The following is a 21,342-nucleotide window of genomic DNA, read 5'->3' on the forward strand; positions in this document are numbered from 1 at the left end:
TGGTAGTAGATTTTCCTCAGTCCCACAGATTCACAATTTGAAAATCTATAGGTGATTATTATCTCATTCTGTTTGTGATGTGCTGAGCCTCTGTTAAATGAAAATTGTGGGATACATAAACTACGAATCAACAGAGCTACTGGGTTAATTAGTTAACCCCCTTCTAAGCATTCTGTCTATGGTTTTTTTTTTTTTTTCAGTTTTTGGTAAACTGTGTCTGTGGTTTGGGGGGTATGGATAGATAGATACCAATTGATATCTAGGAAGAGCATGAGTTCTCTAGATGATCGATATTCTATATTTTAGATGATATTAATTTGTTAGTATATACAAACCTATTCTAATTATAAATAAATAAGATTGTAGGGCATCAGTGAATTATTAATTAGAGATATTAGGTGTTAGTAGTTATGAATAATATGGATCAAATTAGTTCTTCAAAAGATTCTTCAACATTGGTGGCTATCTCCTTGTTTGAATGATATGTTTAAGAGGGTCGACTGTATATGATTAAAATCTGGTTGACCTAACATATTCGGACTAGTCAATAATAATGTCATTTGATCCAAAACTGTTGGGTTTCAGCAGAATCCATCCAACGGATCAACACTTCATTTATTTGTTTAATCCTCAGGCAGTTGGAGGAAAATGGGTTTGATTAATGGATGGTAAGTCAATTCAATTGAAATTTACAATTGATAAAGTAACGACTTACCGAGTAACGTTGAAAATGGGTTTGATTAATGGATGGTAAGTCAATTCAATTGCAATATACAATTGATAAAGTAATGACTTACCGAGTAACGTTAATTTCTCATCAAAAGAAAAAAGCAAAAACAAAACCACATCTTCATGAGCTCTGCAAGAGACAACTTATCAAACAAAACAGGCTATATTTTACTGTATCACAGACACAACCCAACTACTAATGCATCTGAAGTTTCAGACACCATTGATACACATTACAGTGCTGAATTGCAGATGACTCCATTGCAGTTATGATACCGATCATCATCGGAATCTGACCCATATGTGACCAGCGGCAAACGCAATATATCTGTCAGTTCACCGATTTCTGTTGCACCAAACATGAAGGTGCGATATGGCAAAACCCTGATGGGTAACCAGTACTGTGGCATTAATGGTTCAGACAGAAATGCAAAGGTGGTCTGATAAGGTCAATTTCAGCAGAAAGTCCAATTTCCTGTGTAGTCACAGAAAACACACATGCAACACTTACATAAAGGCACACCCACCTTTTCCTTTCTGTGTTCATGCCTCCATGGTGGTGCACCCGTGAGATCTACTTGAGCACCAAGAGAGTCCAACTCACTGTGGAGTCACAGAAACGCATAGAACACATTAAAGAGACACTCATCCACCTCTCTGTGTCTCCTCTTCTTTTCCTCCCAGCCAAGCAACCGTGTCTTAACAAAGTTCTGTAATAAAGAGGAAGAAAATTCACTGTGCTGGAGGATTTGAGATAAAAAAGCAAACTAGCCCAAGTACTTATTACTTTGCCAATGAATTTGGAGAGAGAGAGAGAGAGGGATGGAGACCCAGATTTCTTTTTGACTCTGTTTTTATTATCAGTAATTTGCCCGTTTGATTTTGTCTTCATGCATAACTCCCTATCGACCCCCTTATCACCTCCATTGAATGGTGGGTCCTGTAATCTCCTTATTTATACCGACTGTACTGCTCTACTTTTTCATGTACAACTTTGCTTTTGGTCTCTCTCTCTCTCTCTCTCTCTCTCTCACTACTCTCTTCATTTAAGCTTATTTCTCAATAGTTTCTCCCCATCTGGCTTTCTTCTTCATGGAGCTACTTCTCTCTCTTCTCCTCATCCTCATGGTTCCCTCAATCAATGCTCAGTGGCCACCTTCACCTGGCTACTACCCAAGTCATAGATTCAGGACTATGCGCTTTTATGATGGCTTTCGAAACCTCTGGGGTCCTCAGCACATGAGAATAGACCAGAACACATTGACAATTTGGCTTGATAGTAGCTCAGGTCACTTGGTTTCTCTGTTCATTATCCAGCTTTTTCTGAGTTAGCTCTTGACATTTCTTACTGGGTTTCTGAGATTTCTTCCTTTTTCTTTCTTGCTTGATGCCCGGAAACAGGAAGCGGGTTCAAGTCAGTTCGTCCATTTCGATCAGGTTATTTCGGTGCCTCCATCAAGCTCCAACCTGGTTACACTGCAGGAGTCATAACATCCTTCTATGTAAGAACTGGAATACTACAGCTACAGAGATTAATGCGCCATTTCGGATCCTTCTCTTTTCCTTTTTGTGTTTTGCCCGGCCATCTGCGATCATTCTTTTACTGTTTACCAACTTTACTCTCTTTCTGTTTCTCTCTTCCTGACACAGACACAGAAAAACCACCCACACGCATAGAACTAAATGTACATGTATACTATCTGTAGCTAATCCCTTTCTGCTGGTGAATCTGGGAATGGCAGCTATCAAACAACGAAGCCCATCCCGGCTTCCATGACGAAGTCGACATAGAATTCCTGGGAACGACGTTTGGGAAGCCTTACACATTGCAGACTAATGTCTACATTAGAGGGAGTGGAGATGGGAGGATTATAGGAAGAGAGATGAAGTTTCATCTATGGTTTGATCCAACCCAAGATTTTCATCATTATGCCATACTGTGGAGCCCCAAAGACATCATGTAAGTAGCGCCCCACTCACTATCTGCATCCATTGAGTAGTACTGACTAGTGGAACCTGGTGTGAACAGAGCATAAATTTACTGCAGCTTTGGGTTTGGTTTAATTCGTCTGCAAAACACAGTTAATAATCACCATGACAAGGACTCTTACACCAATTAAGAGCAGAGACTAATTATTGAAGTATAAACTATAAAGCATAAAGTATAGACCTCTCAGTCAATTCTTATTTTCTTGAAATTTCTGTGTTTGGGAGTTGGGACCTTTAAGGGGTAAAATAACAGAGGAAAATAAATGAATGATCTTTTCATAGAAAAAAATTTAGGTACATTACATCTCTTGTTTGATTTATTAAAAAAAAATAATATATCAGTTTGTCTGCTGGTACTGAAAAAGAAAAAGAGAAATAAGATGTCCACCATCCAATGCAAAACACGTGGCAGGCAACCCTAGGTTACGCGTTGGGTAGGTGGGGATTGGAATTTGGGAAGGGCACACAAAACGATAAAGCTCCCAGGTTTCCACCTGCTCAACAGGTAAAACTGAAGATGGTCCACCATGTGTTTGATGTAAGAGCAAGTAGTAACTTTTACAGCCACTAGTTGATTGTAGGGTTAGCAACCACCCAGCAGGCAGCAGCATTTCTCCGATCTGCACAGACCCAGCACAGACCCAGAAAATAAAATAATGGTGGGTTGGGTAGGTGGCTAATCAGTACTTGTGTCGATTGATGATTGTGTGGGTTGTTCAGATTCTTTGTGGACGATGTGCCCATCAGAAGGTACCCGAGGAAGAGCGACGCAACGTTCCCATTGAGACCAATGTGGCTGTATGGGTCCATATGGGACGCCTCGTCGTGGGCCACGGAGGATGGGAAATACAAGGCAGATTATCACTACCAACCCTTCGTCGGTTGGTACACCAATTTCAAAGCCAACGGTTGCTCCGCCTACGCCCCGGCCCGGTGCCGCCCAGTCTCGGCCTCGCCCTACCCCTCCGGTGGCCTGAGCCGTCGACAGTACTGGGCTATGAGATGGGTCCAGAGGTACCACCTGGTGTATGACTACTGCAAGGACCCAAAGAGAGACGACTCTCTCACACCTGAGTGTTATCTTTGATTTTGATTCATCATTTCATCATCAACCGATCAACTTCCCAGCTGCAGCACTACTTGTCCGGTCTCTGCCAACACAGAGACAGACCACACACATACACAAGTCACTCAATTTTTACTACCTCTTTAGTCTAAGTTCTTGGGGTGTCTTGAGATGGGTCCCACTTGCCAACCTTGGATGGATGTAAGGGTAGCTGAGCGTCCAAGTCTCCAAGATTTCAAACTTTTGTTATTGTTTTTTCTTTCTGTTGTTGTACATTAGATAGAATTCATCATGGTGTGTTACTGTGGAGAGAGAAAAGAGAGAGAGAGAGTAAGAGAGAATAAGGGAGAAGGGGTGATGCCATTAAAGAGATGGGGTTGAGTGAATGTATTTGCTTGTCATTTTCTAAATTAAATAAGTCTCATTATTATTATTTTATGTTGTGTTTGTTTTTTTGTTGCAAAAAAAGATAGTTTTTTCTTTTGATAATTTCCATGAAAGAAGGTTGGTTCAGCTCCCTGGGGAACATGGCTTGACCCTTCTATGGTCGAAGGCAATAGAATAGGCATGGCCATGATATCAGTTTCTGACGAATTTCTCACCAAATACTCCTTCGAAGAACAAATTCAGTGTTTGTAAATGATCTGTAGGTCAGTCCGTTGCATTTAAATTATCAAAAACAAAGTTACCCAATTCAAGTTTTGTACCACAACCTTCATAATGTTCATTTCTTTTCCTACCCGACTTGCTCTTTTGATGTATTATTCTTTGTTAAAACTTAAGAGCTAACATGTTTGTCAATTAATGTTTAATTGGAAACTATCAATCTCATCTAAATATCTGTAAAACATGCCACCAAATCGATCTAATCAATCAACACAACCCTGAGAACTTCTGTATTAGTTCTGTCATATGCTTAGTTGTTGAATTTCAATAACCCCCAAAATTGCAATAATATGTTATATTCACTTTCAACATATAAGGTTAATTCTGTTTTAAGTCCAGAAACAGATAGTTAAGATTAAGGCTCTGTTCATTTTTTGGGAAGTTATTTATCCAGTTAAATGTATTTACCCAAGTAAGTGTTTTATGGGAATCACTTATCCGGATAAGTGCATTTACCCATGTTCTTTTATTTTCCAGGTTAATAATACAATGACTGTTTTAGCCATGAAAATTTATTATTAAAAAGGGTAAATTTGTCCCATCCAAGTATTGACAACTTTCCCCCTAAGTGGAAAAGCTACTTACCACCTAAGTATACCTAGGGAAAATAAATTTTCCATGAACCCCACATAAATTTGAAAAAAGAACATGGGTATTTTGGTCAATGGGAACCAAAATCCCATTGATCAACTTCCCCCCTCTCAAAAAAAAAAAAAAAGAAAAAAAATGAATGCCCCCTAACAGGTAATGACCTTTTTAATTTTTTGCATGACCGGCATTAAATAAAAAGATTGCAGCTTCAACTTGTCTTAAGGCCCAGTTCATGTTTAAGTGTCCATTTGGGAGGATTGAAGCACAAACTTATGGATTTTTGAGGTGGACCTTATATGAACAACCTTCCAGCTATTTTTTGGTTAAAAATTGGGAGTCCAAGTTGACTGTCAATCAGTCATTTTCTGGGCTATCCACTTCGAGATGGGACCTTCACCTCATAGAGTGATCCTCACACCAACCTCACAGCCACATCGCACCGTGTATTAGGAACATCTCTATGAATAATAACGTACAAGTATTGAAGATGTTCCCAATATGCAGCTGAAACATTCTATAAGGTTGGTGTGAGGAACCCGGACTCATCCACTTCAGCATCTTTTAATAGCTTATTTGGAGCACCTCAAAGCAACTAAACCAGCTTGGCTGAATATTCAGCTTGACCCTTCCAAACAGACCCTAAATTCATAGTTGAAAAACCTGGCCTCCACCCAGGTGATGACTTACAATTAAAGGGAAAAAAATAATTAACCTGGTTAAGAGTCGTAGATAACAAGGAAAAAATAGTTAACCATAAATATCATACTTATACTATACATTAAAATTAAGACTCCGGTTGCCTCTCCGGTCAACTCGTCCGAGTCAAGCTTTTATATGCCATTGAGTAACAAAATACTACTTCTCCATGGGTTATCTAGGCTGAGTGATGATATTGGGCCTGTTTTGGTCCACATTTTTTCAAGACCTTAAAGCCTATCCAAACTCTTAAGTCCAAGGTCTATTTAGCAATAAACTTTGCAATCAATATTTATACATTTAGGCCCTGTTTGGCAATGTTCTACGAGAACGTTTTGTGTGTTTCTAGTGTTTTCATGAAGCAAAAATGTGTTTGGTACAAGAAAAAAAAAAGGTGTTCTCATGTGAGAACAACATTCAAAAAATGAGTTCTTTGGGAGTGAAAAACCTTTGCTCCCAAAGAACGTGCTCCTAGGGAATGCACGGTTCCCACAACGTTAACCCCCATTAATGAACACGTGTTAATGATTCCCATGTGAGAGAAGGAGTATTTTGGATATTTCATACTAAATGTTAGAAAGAAGCCCTACCAAACATTTTTGTTCATAGTGAACTCCTCCAACCTGTAGCTACAAATCTCAGAGGAAGAAGGAGGGACTCCCTTGGCTCCAATCGGGCAATGAGCGAATGATAAAAAGCATTGACGACATTTCTGGCCAGGAACACATCAATAGGTATATTGTCTCGTCATCGTACCTGGTTTTGTATCATGTGCTCTATTTTAAATTCACCTTTTCTTCGGCTAAATTCACCTGAAATCGTTTTTGCTCCCACTGCAAAGATGAATTTTAAACAACCTCTAAATGGTGCAATCTGAAATCGTTTTTCTTATATTATTTTGTTTGCATTTGTTATATGTTATGGCGAATGGGTGTGGTTTATTTTCTAATCCCATCGATGGTTATATGTTATGCCGAATGGGTGGTGTTTCTTCTCTAATCCCATCGTTATATTTTGTTATGTCTTTTGTTATATGTTGAATATCATGAAGATTATCCTTTCTTATGTGTTATGAACATTTGTCCATGTGGTGGATTGTTATGGCTTTTGTTAGTATTAGCATATCTATATGAATAAAATAAGAAAGGAATTAGCATATCTATATGAATGAAAACATAGGGAAACTATTGGAGTGGTACATCAATGCCCAATTTGTGCTTGTGGATGTGGCCGAATGCATATGTTTATGAAAACAATGGAAAGAAATTATGGACAGTGGTTCTATCGATGCCCTATTGGAGTGGTACATCTCTTATCAGTTATATGTTTTTGTTATGAAATATCTTAGGTTTTTAATAATAGTTTTTTTTTTTAAGCAGGCACACGAAAATGATTTCATTTGGGTAGACCAATTCATATCCCGTGATGGTGGCATACATGTTAAAGTGCAAAAAGAACCGATTGCACGAAATAGGGATCAATTTGTAGCCATTACTGCTTGCGGGTGTTGTTGCATCATGGCATGTTGCGCTTTTATTTTATTGCCTGTATGTTTTGTTTTGATCCTCAAGTAATCAAGGATTAGGTGGTGACAACATGAAACATCACTATGACAATGACACATGCTTTTTATGGTTAATTTCAGGCTTAATGTGGGTGAATTTGCAAAACTAATGTTAAAAGATAGTTTCATTATCCAAACGCTATTTCTGTTCCTAAAGAACAAAAAATTCGTTCTTGAAGAACAATTTGTCAAACGTATCTATTACTCTTGAAGAGAAAGAAAAAAATTCTTGTTCTGGAACAAGAATTTCTAAAAGAACAATAACAAATGGAAACATTGCCAAATAGGGCCTTAGCTTTCTCTTTTTTTGGTACAATGAACGAGAGGAATCACTAATACAATGGAGGAGTGGTGTAGCCCCACAGATCCTCTGGTCTATGCCTCTCAATATCACAATTAAAGCCTTCAACTCTAACCCAACTCATCAGTGGTGTGCCCCATGTTTGCCTGGAAGCCTGTGATCACATTTGCCTCTCTAAAGATGTGTTAAAGAACTTCGGATCTCCTGCCCAGCCTACCCACAATTCACTACCCCACGTGAATTGGGAACATCTCCCCCTACATAATATTATGCAGAGGATGAGATGTTCTCCATGTGTGGCTATGATAAACGTGGGCAGAGTTAAAGTAGGCAAGAGATCTGGACTCGTGTTAAAGCACTCGGGATCTGCTACCCACAAGTTGTTCCCACATCCCAACTCATAGAGCACCACCACTGTGTGTTAGGAACATCGTCTCTCCATGAATGAGATGGGGTAGCAGATCGTGGATAGAGATGTGGGAACAACTCATGGGTAGCATATTCGAGCCAGTGTTAAAGTAATTGCTTTGTGCTACTCAAAGGGGAACCAGATGTCCCTAATGATATGTGCAATCATCCAAGGTGGTCTTATTGTTTTGTTGATGCAGTCCACTACTAGCTTTGAGTCTCCTTCAATAACAGTCTCATCTTTGTAGTTGAGTTCGATCGCCATTGCCATTGCCTCCTTTGTAGACCAAGCTTCCGCTACACTAATGGCGTTGGTGCCAATCCTCCTAGTACCAATTGTTGGGGAAGATGGGGTCACTGTAACTTTGGAGGAGAAGCTCTGAGGCGCGTCTAAAGACGCTGTCTTTAGAACGTTATTTGCCCCCATTCAGTTTTATTGAGTTTGTTGTTGGGTTACAAGCAAATTTGTTCCCAGGATACAACAAAGCATTGGGAGAGAATCTGCAACCAGCAAAGTTAAAGAGTCTCCAAAGAAACCTTCTGTGAGGCTGTAGTAGACTAGATTGAGAGAAAGAAAGAAAGTGAAGTTTGAAATTGTGTGATTTGGAGTTTGATTCATGCTCCTTAAATAATTTGTAAAGAGGTATGAGGAAAAGGTAGGTGCTAGTTTAGAGAAGGCACCTTGAACAGTCACAATGTTTGAAGTGACTGTTTAAAAAGTAGTTAACAGTTAGTGACTGTTAACTTTGAATTGTGCCTCTTGATCACACCCGATCGAATCATGACCGTTGATCTCATCAACAGTGATCAACGGTCAGCAACGCACCAAAACCAAAGCCGCCCATCGCGAGTGCGAGCAAAATGCACCTCTAAAGCGCCTCATTGCGCACACACGCACGCGCATGTTGCGCAGTATCAAATCCCCATACTCTCCTCTACTAATTCTAAGAAGTGTAAATCAGCTCCTATTGAAATACTGAAAACAAAATTTATAATTTTCCAATGTGGGACAAGTTCAAAACTGTGTTTTGTAAAAAAAAATTTGATTTTTCAATCAAGTGTGCAGGTGCAATTTCTCATGTAATTGACCAATCAAATCCAACACCAATTACCAAACTTGATGAAGTTACCATCTGGTTACTTATTCATCATCTTTGGGACCAATGGAGTCTTGGTCAATTAAGCTCTAAACTTGTTTGCCACCAAGCATGAGTTTACATTTCATCATCAATTTGACAACAAATTCCACCCTCTATCACTCATCCTTCAATAGTAATCTCATCATAGTTGAGTTCAATCGCCATTGTTGCTGCTTCCTTTGCATCCCACACCTCCACTACTCTGATATGGTGTTGGTGCCAACCTCCTCCCACCAAACTTGATGAAGTTACCATCTGGTTACGTTTTCATTTTCCTTGGGATACCGATAGAGTTAAGTCTTGGTCAATAAAGCTCCAAACTTGTTTGGCTACCAATCTACCATGCAATGTATGAAGAGATGAATTTCCATTTCATCATCAATTCAACAACAAGGGCAAGGGGGGTCAATCTTCCACCCTCCATCACTCAATTTTTTCCTTCTGAGAAGTTTTCTCTTGAAGAACAACCAAAAAAAAATTTGATTTTTGGCTGAACATCAAGATTTCCCACAATTTTCTTTTCTGTATTGGAGAGATGATTTGTCATCCAATACTACAAATCATAGTATTGATAGTAATAAAACACACACACACACCCCTAGTAGATAGTAGAGCATTATTGAGCAAGCCCATTGTGAACTGAAAGGAGCCCAGCACCAGCCTAAAGAACAAAAGGAAAGTGCCCAACTATTCCCCCATTATTGTTTCTTTAAGAGAAATTATTGTACGGCACCACATTAAACCAATTAACTTCATATTTATTCTCATCTTCAGACCCTGAGTTCAGTGCAAGAATTGGTTCTAATAGGTGATCCTAGATCTCCATTAATTGGTGAATTATTCAGTGTACTTTGTACCTAATGCAACACTGCAGGTGATTGGATGGCCATGAACTGATTGATGCAGTTTTCTGCTGCTGCAATGATTGAATGCTTCAAAGCTGGAGATTCAAAAAAGAAAAGCGTTCTGAAATTTGTATACAGAAGCAACTCAAGTTTGTTTCTGCACTTTTTCAAAAGTTTCAGTCCTTTCAAAGCAACTTATCTTCAAAGTAAATAGTTGATTGATGACAGGGTTTCCGTTTGATGTTATACGATGACAGACCACTAACAGAAAAGTAAATATCCAGCTTCTTCTCCGATACCAAAACTGTTTGATGATCCGAAACAAGAGTTTGAATTCAATTGAGCCCATAAACTGAATATAGATCGGCATGGATCGCAACTTAATGCAAAACCCATCTGAGTTCTGTGTCATAAGTTGGAGGGTTAGACAGAATCATGCTTAGTTGAAAGTCTATTTGAGTTGAATTTTCAGAGTTTGTTGCAATACAGGTAAGCAAGCTAATGAAGATAACGTTGTCCACCTAAGAGATAATGGATCTCACTGTACATGGCAAATTTGTACAGAAAAACAAGTAATTATGCACCTTTAATAGATTTCAAAGCTAATAATTAAACAATGGATATCGAATCAAACAGAATGGAATGACAAAACAGGATTCGTGTAGCCCACTCCCATATAGTTTGGGATAAGGCTCAGATGATGATGATAGACCTTTGATAGCTAAGAATATAATAGAGATGAGAGAAGCAAATTTATAATTACAATAAGTTTTTTCACCAAGGTTCAGCACTTGGTCTATATTTATTTGCATTAGTTATAGATAGGTTGACCAAACATATTCAAGAGGAGGTACCATGGAGGGTTTGATGATGGTATAATATTAATTGATGAAACTAATAAAAGATCAAATGTAAAATTAGGTTTTAAAGAATTGCATTAGAAACAAGAGGTTTAAAAACAGGGAAAACTAAAATAGAATACATGCAGTATAAATTTAATAATAATAAGAGTGCAAACCAGGGCAGACCTGTGGTTGAAGATCAAGAGATAAATCAATGTGGCCTCCTCCATTGCCTTGGTTCAATAATTCATAAGGTAAGATTGAAGAGGATGTCACTCATAGATTAAAGCAGGATGGACAAAATGGAATGGCACATATGGAATCTTATGTAATAAGCGAATGCCACTTCGAGTAAAGGGAAAATTTTATAAAGCAATTGCAAAACCAGCTATGTTGTATGGAGCAAAAATGTAGACCAATTAAGAAATAGCATGTCCAAAAAAGAAGGGTGTGGCAGAAATGTGAATTCTTAGATAAATGACTAATTAAATTAAAAAAGATAGATTAGAAATGAAATTATATGAAGGGACCTAGGAATAGTTCCAATATGTGAAAAATGAGAAAAAGTAGATTGAGAGGATTTAGTCATGTGCATAGATGAAAAGACTAGAAGAGTTGGAAGCATATGGGAAATGATTTGGATGGAAGTAATAAGAAATAATTAAATAACTTGCGTGGAAGTAATAAGAGATGATTAATTTAATGATGAAAATGACACTAAATAGAATACGAAAAGGAGGAGAGGAGCAAATTATTATTTTTTCTCTATCAAGGTGACCTTTGAATGTGATTGAGTGATGCTTTAGCACTCAATAATGCAAAGGCAAATAAGCCGATGCATGCCCCAAAGAAAATAATGGGTCTTTGACGCCTTTTATGAGTTGGAGTGAATGTTTCCAAAAACTAAATAGATATGATTGCTTCCTCTCACAATCTCACTCTACCTTTCCCCCTTTTTAATTTCTGATTCTGGCAGGTTATGGATTTGGTTATGCAATGTTTTGATTGATCATGTGAAAAGATAACCCGCTCCGCTCCATTTGGCATGTTTATCTGCATGGGCCATTGGCTGTTTATAAACCTGGCAGTCCACGTTTTGATCTTTTCTGATTTGGTTGGAAGAAGACTTAATCGCTGAAATATTATGCTCTAAAAAGACATAAGAAACCTATTTTAGACTAAATTCGAGAAGTTCCAATTAAAATTTTCCAATTTTTTTAGTTTCATTTTTAAGTAGAAAAATGCACCGAAAGATGAACTACTAAGATCTTTATGTACAAATCCACAAGTCAGAACTTTCATAAGGTCTTTAAAAAAGACTTCCCAAATTAGTTCATGTGATCAATCGTTAATCATAATTCATTAACTTCCTAGACTTACATGTTGTATGTCATGATCCACACATGTGGCAATATATCATGATGAATTGGATAAGTGGGCCATGATGGACCATAAAATATGCCGACTTGTTGAACTGAAATGAAACAATAAACCTCTCAATTCAGCCATCAAAGAGAACTATCTTGAAAAATGAGATGAGCCTATACTGTTTGCGCTGGTATTTGGTTAGATGAGATGAGATGACGCTCTCTGACACCACTTCAAAGGTTGAAAAATGACCCTTCACGTGGGACTCTTATTGAATCTGGGCCAAGATTATATTGCTGTTTTTCCTTGTTACGGAACGTTGGACAATTGGATGTGGTCAAACGTCTCATCTGATTAGATTATTCATAAAAACCATGTCCTTGGAACCCTTTCTATTTTATATATAATTAAATTTCTGAATATTGCTCAAACCAACCTTAGCTCAGTTGGTAGAGCGGAGGACTGTGGTTGGATTTGACCTAATAGGCATCCTTAGGTCGCTGGTTCGAATCCGGCAGGTCGGAATGGTTTTATTTATACAAATATGTAAATTTCTTTTTATTTTTCATGTACACAAATTTAACATTTTTTTGAAATCTTAAAATACAAAACTTAGAATTTCTCTTGAATTTAGCTATTCACCATTAAATTAAATAATTTCCTGAGCACAAAATCCATTCCCCCACAATTACCCTCTTATTTGTATACATTAATTAAAGGACACAAATGTGCACCATTATCCCACTTGATCTAAGTGCTGAAAGGCAGGATGAGTTTTATAAACAGGACAGGTCTGTTCAATCCGGTCACCGACTCTTCCGTCACTTCTGATCCATTTGCTGACATGGTTGTAAGGGGGGGGGGGGGATTTCACCCATACATAAATTTGATTTTCAGATTTTCTACATTTTTTTTCATTTATTTTCTGATGTTGCATTAGTCTATACTCTATAGATTGGCTGCATCTGTGCCCGTCATTTTTTAAAGTATCCCTAAATTGTAATTTCAGATTACAAACAGACAAAGTTACCTTTAAATCTAAAGTTGGAAAAAAATGCATAAATTTGAATTTCAGGCAGTTTTGCTTTTCCCACATCATGATTTAAATTTGAAGTTTTAAGTTGATTTTAGCAAAAAACAAAAATGAAGTCGAAATCAGTAAACACATGATGAATTACTCCAAACTGCTAAAGCTAGTGTCATTTATCCATCATCTGATTTTAGTAAAATCTGGGAATTAGTCAAAAAATCATGTTGACCCATTCAATCTGGTGACCAAATGACAGGTTGCACACTAAGGGTCTGGTTGATTCACAGTCAAAATTGGAATTCCTTGAAATTGGAACCGGAATGATCTATTCCCATAGTCTGTTCGGTTCAGACAGGAATAAGAATAGGAATTGGTGTCAGCTGGAATGAGATTTCATTCCCAAAGAGAGGAGGGATTAGCCATTCCCTTAAATGGAGGAAAGCTATTCCACCGGGACTGGGAATGAGATTCCAATTCTACCCAACCAAACAGTTAGAATCGGAATAACCCATTCCAAATTCAATTCCAATTCCAAACCTCCATTCCCACAAACCAAATACACTTAAATGCATATACAAACTTCCAGAGGCCATAACTTTGTGCTATGATGTTTGATAATAGTGATTTTTTTTGTTATCTTTTTAAGAAAAATCCTTTTGATCTAAAATTATAATTTTTAATATTTTTATAAATAAAAAATTAAATTTAAATTAAAAATATATATAAATTAAATATACCAATGACCCAGGGCAAAAACGGTGTAGCCTCTAGGTCAGTTTTTAAAACATTGAAACATGAGGACATGGACGCAAAGAGCATAAAACCCTTAAAACAGCACTATCATTGAACAGAATCTGATGGGCTACTACAGTCTCCGCTTCATTAACTGTTTGATTTACCGTATGTTAAAAATCTGAAACCAACAAATAGCCTAATCCAGTCTCGTCTCAACCTGGTCAGATAAGCACACACATTACACAGAACTTGAGGTTACATTCATCTAAGTTCATAAATCATGGATGGCGAATCGGCTATCCATGGTAACATTGTCCTGCATTCTTTTATAAATCATCATAGAGTTTCCCTCTAGAATTATCAGTAACAAATAAAACCCAAACTTACAATTTTCTTAGTGTGTGGGTGTGGGTGGGGGGGCTTGCTTTTAACCATGGTTTTTAAAACCGACCCGGTGACCGGTTACCGGGTCAAACGGTCCAACCATTCGATCCAAATGCTTGGCACGTTCTGACAGAAAAATAAAAAATAAAAAAAAATCAGAAATATAAAAAACGGTCAAAACCGTTCGAACAGTTCAACAATTCGCTGACCAAAATCAACCGCTTTGGGGGGGAATCCAGTTTTTGGGGAAAACAGAACCGGTCAGGTGACCAGTTCCCGGTTTTCCGGTCCCGTCCGGTTCTGAAAACCATGGTTTTAACTTTTAAGTTATCTGTGAACTCTGGTGTTGATAATTGATATATGCCATAAATAACGCCAGTGAGTTGGAAACCAACCCAAACTCTGATTTTATCGTTTCACTTTCACAACTAAATGAAAAAGCAAAGATGGAAGATGCAAGGGATTATTTTTCTTACCTTAATTTTTTTCTAACAGAACATTATTGCCATATATGACATATCTATTATAAAGTCAAATATTTACATAGATACATGTATATATGGATACAAGGTTGTATGGATGCATCTGGTTGACCGACCAATGACTTGTCAAAAGTTGCAACTTACTTTCCCCGCCAAAAAGTGAATTCCCAAGAGTCTTCTGACAGAACTGAGTGAGATGAGTAGATGACCATGTTGCAGAGGACCAAATATATCACAAAGTGGTACAAGTCATGGAACATAAATAGACGATTAAGGAAGATTCTTTCAAGTGTCCTTGAAACTTGTAACAGTTTTCTTAATTTTTTTTCTTCATAAGCACCGGCAGTCCGCACTGTGTCTCTGTATGGAGCAGGAAACGATTAAGCAAGTAATTATAGGTTTTACGAGTGAGAAAGAGAAATGGAAATACTAGAATCAACTGAAAGGCAGTTCTTTTCTTTTCTTTTTCTTTTTTTTTCCATGGTTTTAACTGAAGTGAGGCAGACACAATCCATGATAATAAAGCTACCTTTTCAAGAAACCCTTGCAGAGAAAAGCTGTAATTTATCCTCACTCATGCAACCAAGCAGACCTGGGCCAGAGGAATGTGCATACTTCACATCAAGGATGGGATACTGATGTGGCTGCAATTTCTGAATAACCCTTAAAGATGGCAACTCCCGCAAGCATAGTTCACGGTTTATGTCATCCCCATACGCAAACAATGTGGTGCAAGCGCCAACTTTTACAATTGTAGACCTTGGTATTCGAATTTTACTTACAGTGGCAGAAGTAGAACCCAAGTTCTGGTAACCACTGCTACCAATTCTTTTGACAAGAACATGAGAACCCTGTATTCCTTGTCCCAGGGCAGTGGGTGAAGGAGAAGGTGAAAGTTGAGAATCAGTGCTCCCATCAGGACGAAAGGAAGCAACAATATCATCAGTTGATGAACAATAAGCAAGTGACATACAGACCCCTTGGTTCTCCAATTCAGGAACAAGAAATGGCCTTCAATGATAGTTAAAGAAATATCAGTGCAACTCAACAAGTAAATCATGTGAAGCTTCAAATGTTACTATTCTCAAAAGCATCATTACCTAAGAGCCTTAGAAAAACAAGATATGTTTAAGTTTAAAATATTGCAGAATAATGCACCTATGTTTTGCCTCAGATGCCATTTTCTGTGAATAACCAAAATTATATTAAAGAATAAATGAATGTATAAAGATACAAACATACACAAGAGGATCGCCCTAACAAGAGGACTACAGGGAAGCAGCCAACCCTATCTTCAAAATCCCCATCAACCAAAACAATTATAGTAGAACAAAAAAAAAAAAAAAGAATCATTTTCAAATAATCGTAGGTTACTATTCTTCCTGAAGACCCCAATCTGCCACTGTCAAATTTATATAGGGTGTTGGCACATCTTGAGCAAAACAGTAAACACCATTTAACTTTTTTTTGAAATAAGAATTAACCGATTGTATTAATAAAAAGAAAGGTACATGAGGAGATGTACATACTACAGCAAAACCAGCAAAAAGAAATTACAGAAGCAGATTTCTTTCACCATAAAGAATTTCCCTAAAGGTACCCGATTTAGCTAAACCATCAGCTGCAGTATCTAGTTCTCTGGGAATCCAGATTAAATTTACAGTCATGGTGTTCAAAATGTCTCTGGCCTCAGCCAAGTAATGAGCTAGTCTCCAAGGGCCTCCCTCCTTCTCCCCTAACCATCTTATTGTGTTAGCAGAGTCTCCTTTAAGAGTTAGAAAGACCAGCCCTTCTCTTTAGCAATTCGAAGACCTGTGAGTGCAGCCAGGATTTCTGCTTTTGATGAATCAGCAACCCCGATAGGGCCACTAAATGCCCACATAATGCTTTCCTCCCATCCTCAAAGAACTCCACCAATCCCAGCAACTCCAGGGTTTCCCAAAGCACTGCCATCAAAATTTAAAGTCAGCTCTGATACCAACCTTGCAGGAATACCAATTGACCTGCAAGAAGGTCCTGGTAAGAACAGAATTTCCCCCAAACTTCTTTGCAAATCAAAGTAATGTGGGAGAGTAAATCTTCAAAAGATCTGGTTTTGTTTTCAAAGAGGCAATTGTTTCTGTTTGTGGATCGATTGACACTAGTTCAGAAATAAGAAAGGAGAGAAGAAGAAGAGAAGAGAGGAAGAAAGGGTTCAGCTTCGGCCAGTGAGAAAAATCACTCTCTCAGCCGACCCACCTTGGATTTATAACTTATGCATTAGAATACAAAAGACAACTATGTCCCTCATTAAGTATGGGACACAACTTAAACACAGACAAAATAGACAACTCACTTCTAATTATATGACAAAATGACCAAGCTATCCCTTATTCTGCCGACCCCAGCACTCTCCCTCAGTCTGGTGAGTATACATCATACAATCTCAGCTTGTTACATACATAGTTGTCAAGGCGACAAGGCGCCCTTTGAGGCTCGCCTCACCTAATCGCCAAACAGTTTTTATTATGTATTATAAAATACTTTTTTATTCATTATTTTTTGACATTATAATTTATAAAATAGGCACTATTAAACTAAAATATTCATTTTGTGTGTTTATATACTAATTTCTTTTTATTAATTTCTTATTTAATAGGGTTTAATCAATATAAACATTGCTAAACGCTATATTGAACCCCCAAAGACTTTAAAAAGGAAGAAGTTAAAAATTTTGTCTAATCAACACATTTTCTTTTCTTCTTTTCCTATAACAAATTCAGCCCCTATATTTTTTGAAAATTCTCTTCCTTCTTTTTCTTCTTATGAATATGTTGATTTTCTGTACTTTAACATGAACTCTACACTTTTCTTATGAAAACTATGAATACTTATTAAGGAAATATGGTTATGGTACCTAGGGCATTACCCTAGGATCTATGTTTTCTATATAAAAATTATCCATCGCCTAGGCAACAAGGTGCCCCCCTGTCACCTAGCCTCGCCTTGGTGCCTTGAAAACTATGGTTATATAAGTAATCCACTCTCCCACAACAAAACCCTTTTGTAAACATATCTGCCCACTAATTTCCTGAGCTTACATGTGTTGTACTTATCACCCCATTGATCACCTTTTCTCCCACAAAGTGACAATCAACTTCAATATACTTTGTTCTCTCATGAAAGACAGGATTGGAAGAGATGTGGACTATGGCTTGGTTATCACAATACGACTTCATCAGCTTGTCAACTGAGAACCCCATCTCTTGCAAGAGATTTTTCAGCCTCACTAGTTCACATGTAGTATGTGCCATGACCTTGTATTCAACTTTAGCATTGCTTCTTGCTAATACAGTTTGTTTCTTGCTCTTCCAAGTCACCAAATTTCCCCCAAGGAAGGTACAATACCCTGTAGTGGATCTCCTGTTAGAAATAGTACCGGCCCAATTAGCATCCGTGTATCCCACTATCTCAAGAGTTCCTCCACTCTTGTATAACAACCCACGACCTGGAGCCCCCTGTAAGTATCTAACAATCCTCAGAACTGCATGCCAATGTGGAACCCAAGGATGCTGCATAAACTGACTCACCACACTCACTACAAATGATATGTCTGACCAAGTAATAGTCAGATAGTTTAACTTGCCCACCAACCTCCTGTACCTCCCAGGATCTTCAAACTCTTCACCTGCATCAGTACTCAACTTGACATTTGGTTCCATAGGTCTTTTAGCTGCTTTGGCACCTAGTAACCCTATCTCTTCAAGTAAATCAAGGATATACTTTCTTTGGCACAAGTTAATACCATTTCTCGATCTTGTAACTTCTATTCCCAAAAAATATTTCAGCTTACTCAAGTATTTTGTTTGGAAGTGTTCATGCAGAAAAGTCTTCAACATGGCAATCCCACTAGTATCACTACCAGTGATAACAATGTCATCTACATACACCACTAACAAAATCTTTCCAGCCTTTGATTCATAGTTGAACACAGAATGGTCGACTTGGCACTGCTTCATGCCAAAGTCCCTTACCACTTCACTAAATCTAACAAACCACGCACGTAGAGACTATTTCAGCCCATAGATCACATTCTTAAGTCTAGAAACCTTACCATCCTCCCCCTGAACAACAAACCCTAGTGGTTGCTCCATATATACTTCTTCAAGGATATCACCATATAAGAAGGCATTTTTAATATCAAGTTGAAAGAGAGGCCAATCATAAATTGTTGCTAAAGAGATCAACACCCAAACTGAACAATCTTAGCTATGGAAGCAAATGTTTCCATGTAGTCAATACCATACAATTGAGAGTACCCTTTTACCACCAACCGAGCCTTCAACGTTTCAACTCTTCCATCTAGAAGATGCTTCACTGTATACACCCACTTACATGTGACAACATGCTTACTAAGAGGGAGAGTGGTAAGTCCCACGTGTGATTACTTGCCAGTGTAGAAAACTCCTCTTCCATTGCTTGGCACCACCCTAGGGAGGTAAGGGTTTCCTGGACATTCTTAGGAATAGAACAGAAGATAAGAAAAATATAAACTATCGATGGGAAGCAAGAAGGTGAGTGGCAGAAACATAATGGGAAATAGGATGAGAAGTACAACTACGTTAACCTTTCCACAATGCAATGAGAAGATCAATAACAGAAGGAGAGGGCACAACTTCTGGATCCAACAACAAGGAATGAACTAGAGGAGGAGTCGATGCCCTTCTGCGAATACCACTTGTGTGATTGGTGCTAACCTGCATTGGAGGAGATGATGATGGAGAAACAACAGGAATTGTAGGAATGGGGTCCTCAATTGGAACAGGAAGAGGAGGCATAGGAGGATGATGAAAATCAACACTAGTGAAGAAGGGGACAGACTTAAAGAAAGTAACATCCAAACACACAAAAGAACGATAAGAGTTAGAGTTATAACATTTATACCCTTTTTGGGTTCTGGAATAGCCAAGGAAGATGCATTTTGTAGCATGTGCGTCTAACTTATCCAGTCCAGGCCCTAGATTATGAACAAAACAAACACAACCAAAAACCCTAGGAGGAAAAGGAAATTAAGATAGAATAGGAAACAAGACTGAAAAAATGTGACTAACTTCCAAGGATAGACATGAGCATTTGATTGATGAGAAAACATGATGTAAGAACAACATCACTCCAAAAACGCTTGGGAACATTCATATCATGCAAAATAGACCAAGCAATTTCTAGTGTCGGTTCTTCCGTCCAATCACGCCATTCTGTTGCGAGGTATAAGAACAAGTTTGGTTAATCACCCCGTATTGTTCTAAGTATTGCTAAAATGGTGTTGAGTTGTACTCTTTTGCATTATACAAATGGAGAATCTTGATGTGTTAAAATAATTTAGTTGCTTATGCTAGGGCATGTTTGGCTAATTAAAGTGTTTTTTATTTCGTTTTTTCTTTCTATTATGTCTGTTATTGTACTCAGGGGCACAAGGGTCTATTCCCTTATTATTTCTGCCGCCCTATATATATTAAAATAAAGGTTGGCGCCGCCAACACTGTTACATTGCAAAACCCTTCTTTCTTCCCTCCTCTCTTCTCTTCTCTTCCTCTTATTTCTGGCCGGCCATACTATCAAGATGGTATCAAAGCGGGAATACTGATTAAAGAGAATAGATCAAACAACCCTATTGAGAAGAACAAATCAAACAGACTAGCAAAACCTGAGCGGAACAGAAATGTGGTTCGGGACTGAAAAAGAACAGCTACAACTGGTATAGTTCTCCTTGTTTCTCTCTTCTTTACCCTCCTTGGTCATGTGCCGAGTGAAAACCCTATGAGTCTGGACAGTTGAATGCTGACGAATCTGTGTACCCCCCTTTTTTTTGGATCGTGTGATCCTGTACATGTGTTAAGACAACTGTAGGTCAAGGATGACCTGTCTTCTCAATGGTTTGAGTTGACTATAAGTAAGAAGGATCTCTCCTTCTTATTAGTGGTTGTTGGACATTCTGGAATTCTGGTAGGTTGGGACTATTAAAACTATACAGGTCTAAAATCTGCCAAATATTACCTCTGTTTTGTCCAAAATTTGGTACTATTTGTGCTCAACCTGGTTGTTAAACCCAAGTGTGTGGGTGTAAACTGAGTGGAGCATTGTTTTGTGGAGTAAGGACAGGTCCTAAGTCCGGTGTTTGGGACTGATTTACTGTGTGACCATGCCAACTGAGAATTCTGCTACTTTAGAGATTTCAGGGAGCCACAATGGAGTGAGTGGGGGAACGGATATGAGCTTTCCCATGGTGGTTATTCCCTTTGATGGTCTGAATTACCTTGAGTGGCCTAGGGGAATAAAACTCTACATCACTACTAGGGGGAAAATAGGATACATCAATGAGAGAGTGAAGGAACCGAAGTATGGAAGTGCTGAGCATGATAGGTGGAACCAAGAGAATAGTATGGTGATGTCTTGGCCCTTGGTTTCAATGCTGCCACAAGTAAGGAAGACTTTTATGTGGGCTGAAACCGCTTGTGAGATATGGGAACA

At 38.2% G+C, this 21,342-nt stretch overlaps 2 protein-coding genes and 1 non-coding gene across 7 annotated transcripts in view; 2 read left to right on the top strand and 1 right to left on the bottom strand.

Moving 5' to 3' along the window:
• Window positions 1-1,709: 1,709 nt before the first annotated feature.
• XTH32 (xyloglucan endotransglucosylase/hydrolase 32) lies at window positions 1,710-10,298 on the top strand. 5 transcript variants are annotated; one of them, XM_088970631.1, is made up of 5 exons: window positions 1,714-2,017; window positions 2,131-2,231; window positions 2,472-2,689; window positions 6,367-6,471; window positions 10,024-10,298. In XM_088970631.1, exons 1-5 carry the CDS (start codon window positions 1,822-1,824, stop codon window positions 10,025-10,027), a joined length of 624 nt encoding a protein of 207 aa, XP_088826757.1. In that variant the 5' UTR covers window positions 1,714-1,821; the 3' UTR covers window positions 10,028-10,298. The 5 variants fall into 5 exon arrangements, with proteins under 5 accessions (XP_088826755.1, XP_088826759.1, XP_088826757.1 ...); XM_088970630.1 differs by lacking the exon at window positions 10,024-10,298 and adding an exon at window positions 7,117-7,376; XM_088970629.1 differs by lacking the exons at window positions 6,367-6,471; window positions 10,024-10,298 and adding an exon at window positions 3,439-4,222 and having other exon boundaries at window positions 1,710-2,017.
• A 2,337-nt stretch (window positions 10,299-12,635) lies between these two features.
• TRNAH-GUG (transfer RNA histidin (anticodon GUG)) lies at window positions 12,636-12,728 on the top strand. Its single transcript has 2 exons — window positions 12,636-12,672; window positions 12,693-12,728. It is a non-coding gene; the product is annotated as a tRNA-His (tRNA).
• Window positions 12,729-14,802: 2,074 nt separating this feature from the next.
• Window positions 14,803-21,342, bottom strand: part of LOC148870917 (uncharacterized) — a 72,916-nt gene continuing 66,376 nt past the window's right edge. The window contains exons 13-14 of the mRNA XM_088972431.1: window positions 15,365-15,846; window positions 14,803-15,195 (exon numbers count right to left, since the gene is read on the bottom strand). Coding sequence (XP_088828557.1) covers window positions 15,369-15,846 — 478 coding nt within the window. The 3' untranslated portion in view covers window positions 14,803-15,195; window positions 15,365-15,368. The remainder of the gene's footprint in view (window positions 15,196-15,364; window positions 15,847-21,342) is intronic.

The sequence above is a fragment of the Nelumbo lutea genome, chromosome 2, assembly GCF_056320005.1.
Source record: "Nelumbo lutea isolate HS-2025 chromosome 2, American lotus-T2T, whole genome shotgun sequence".
NCBI classification, from domain to species: Eukaryota; Viridiplantae; Streptophyta; class Magnoliopsida; order Proteales; family Nelumbonaceae; genus Nelumbo; species Nelumbo lutea.

Excerpts from the sequence above, each read along its gene's own strand:
- XTH32 (XM_088970629.1), top strand. The coding sequence starts at position 1,822 with ATGGAGCTACTTCTCTCTCTTCTCCTCATCCTCATGGTTCCCTCAATC. Across the intron at positions 2,018-2,130 it reads TTGGCTTGATAGTAGCTCAG|GAAGCGGGTTCAAGTCAGTT; the intron begins GTCACTTGGTTT and ends GCCCGGAAACAG. Across the intron at positions 2,690-3,438 it reads TGGAGCCCCAAAGACATCAT|ATTCTTTGTGGACGATGTGC; the intron begins GTAAGTAGCGCC and ends TGGGTTGTTCAG.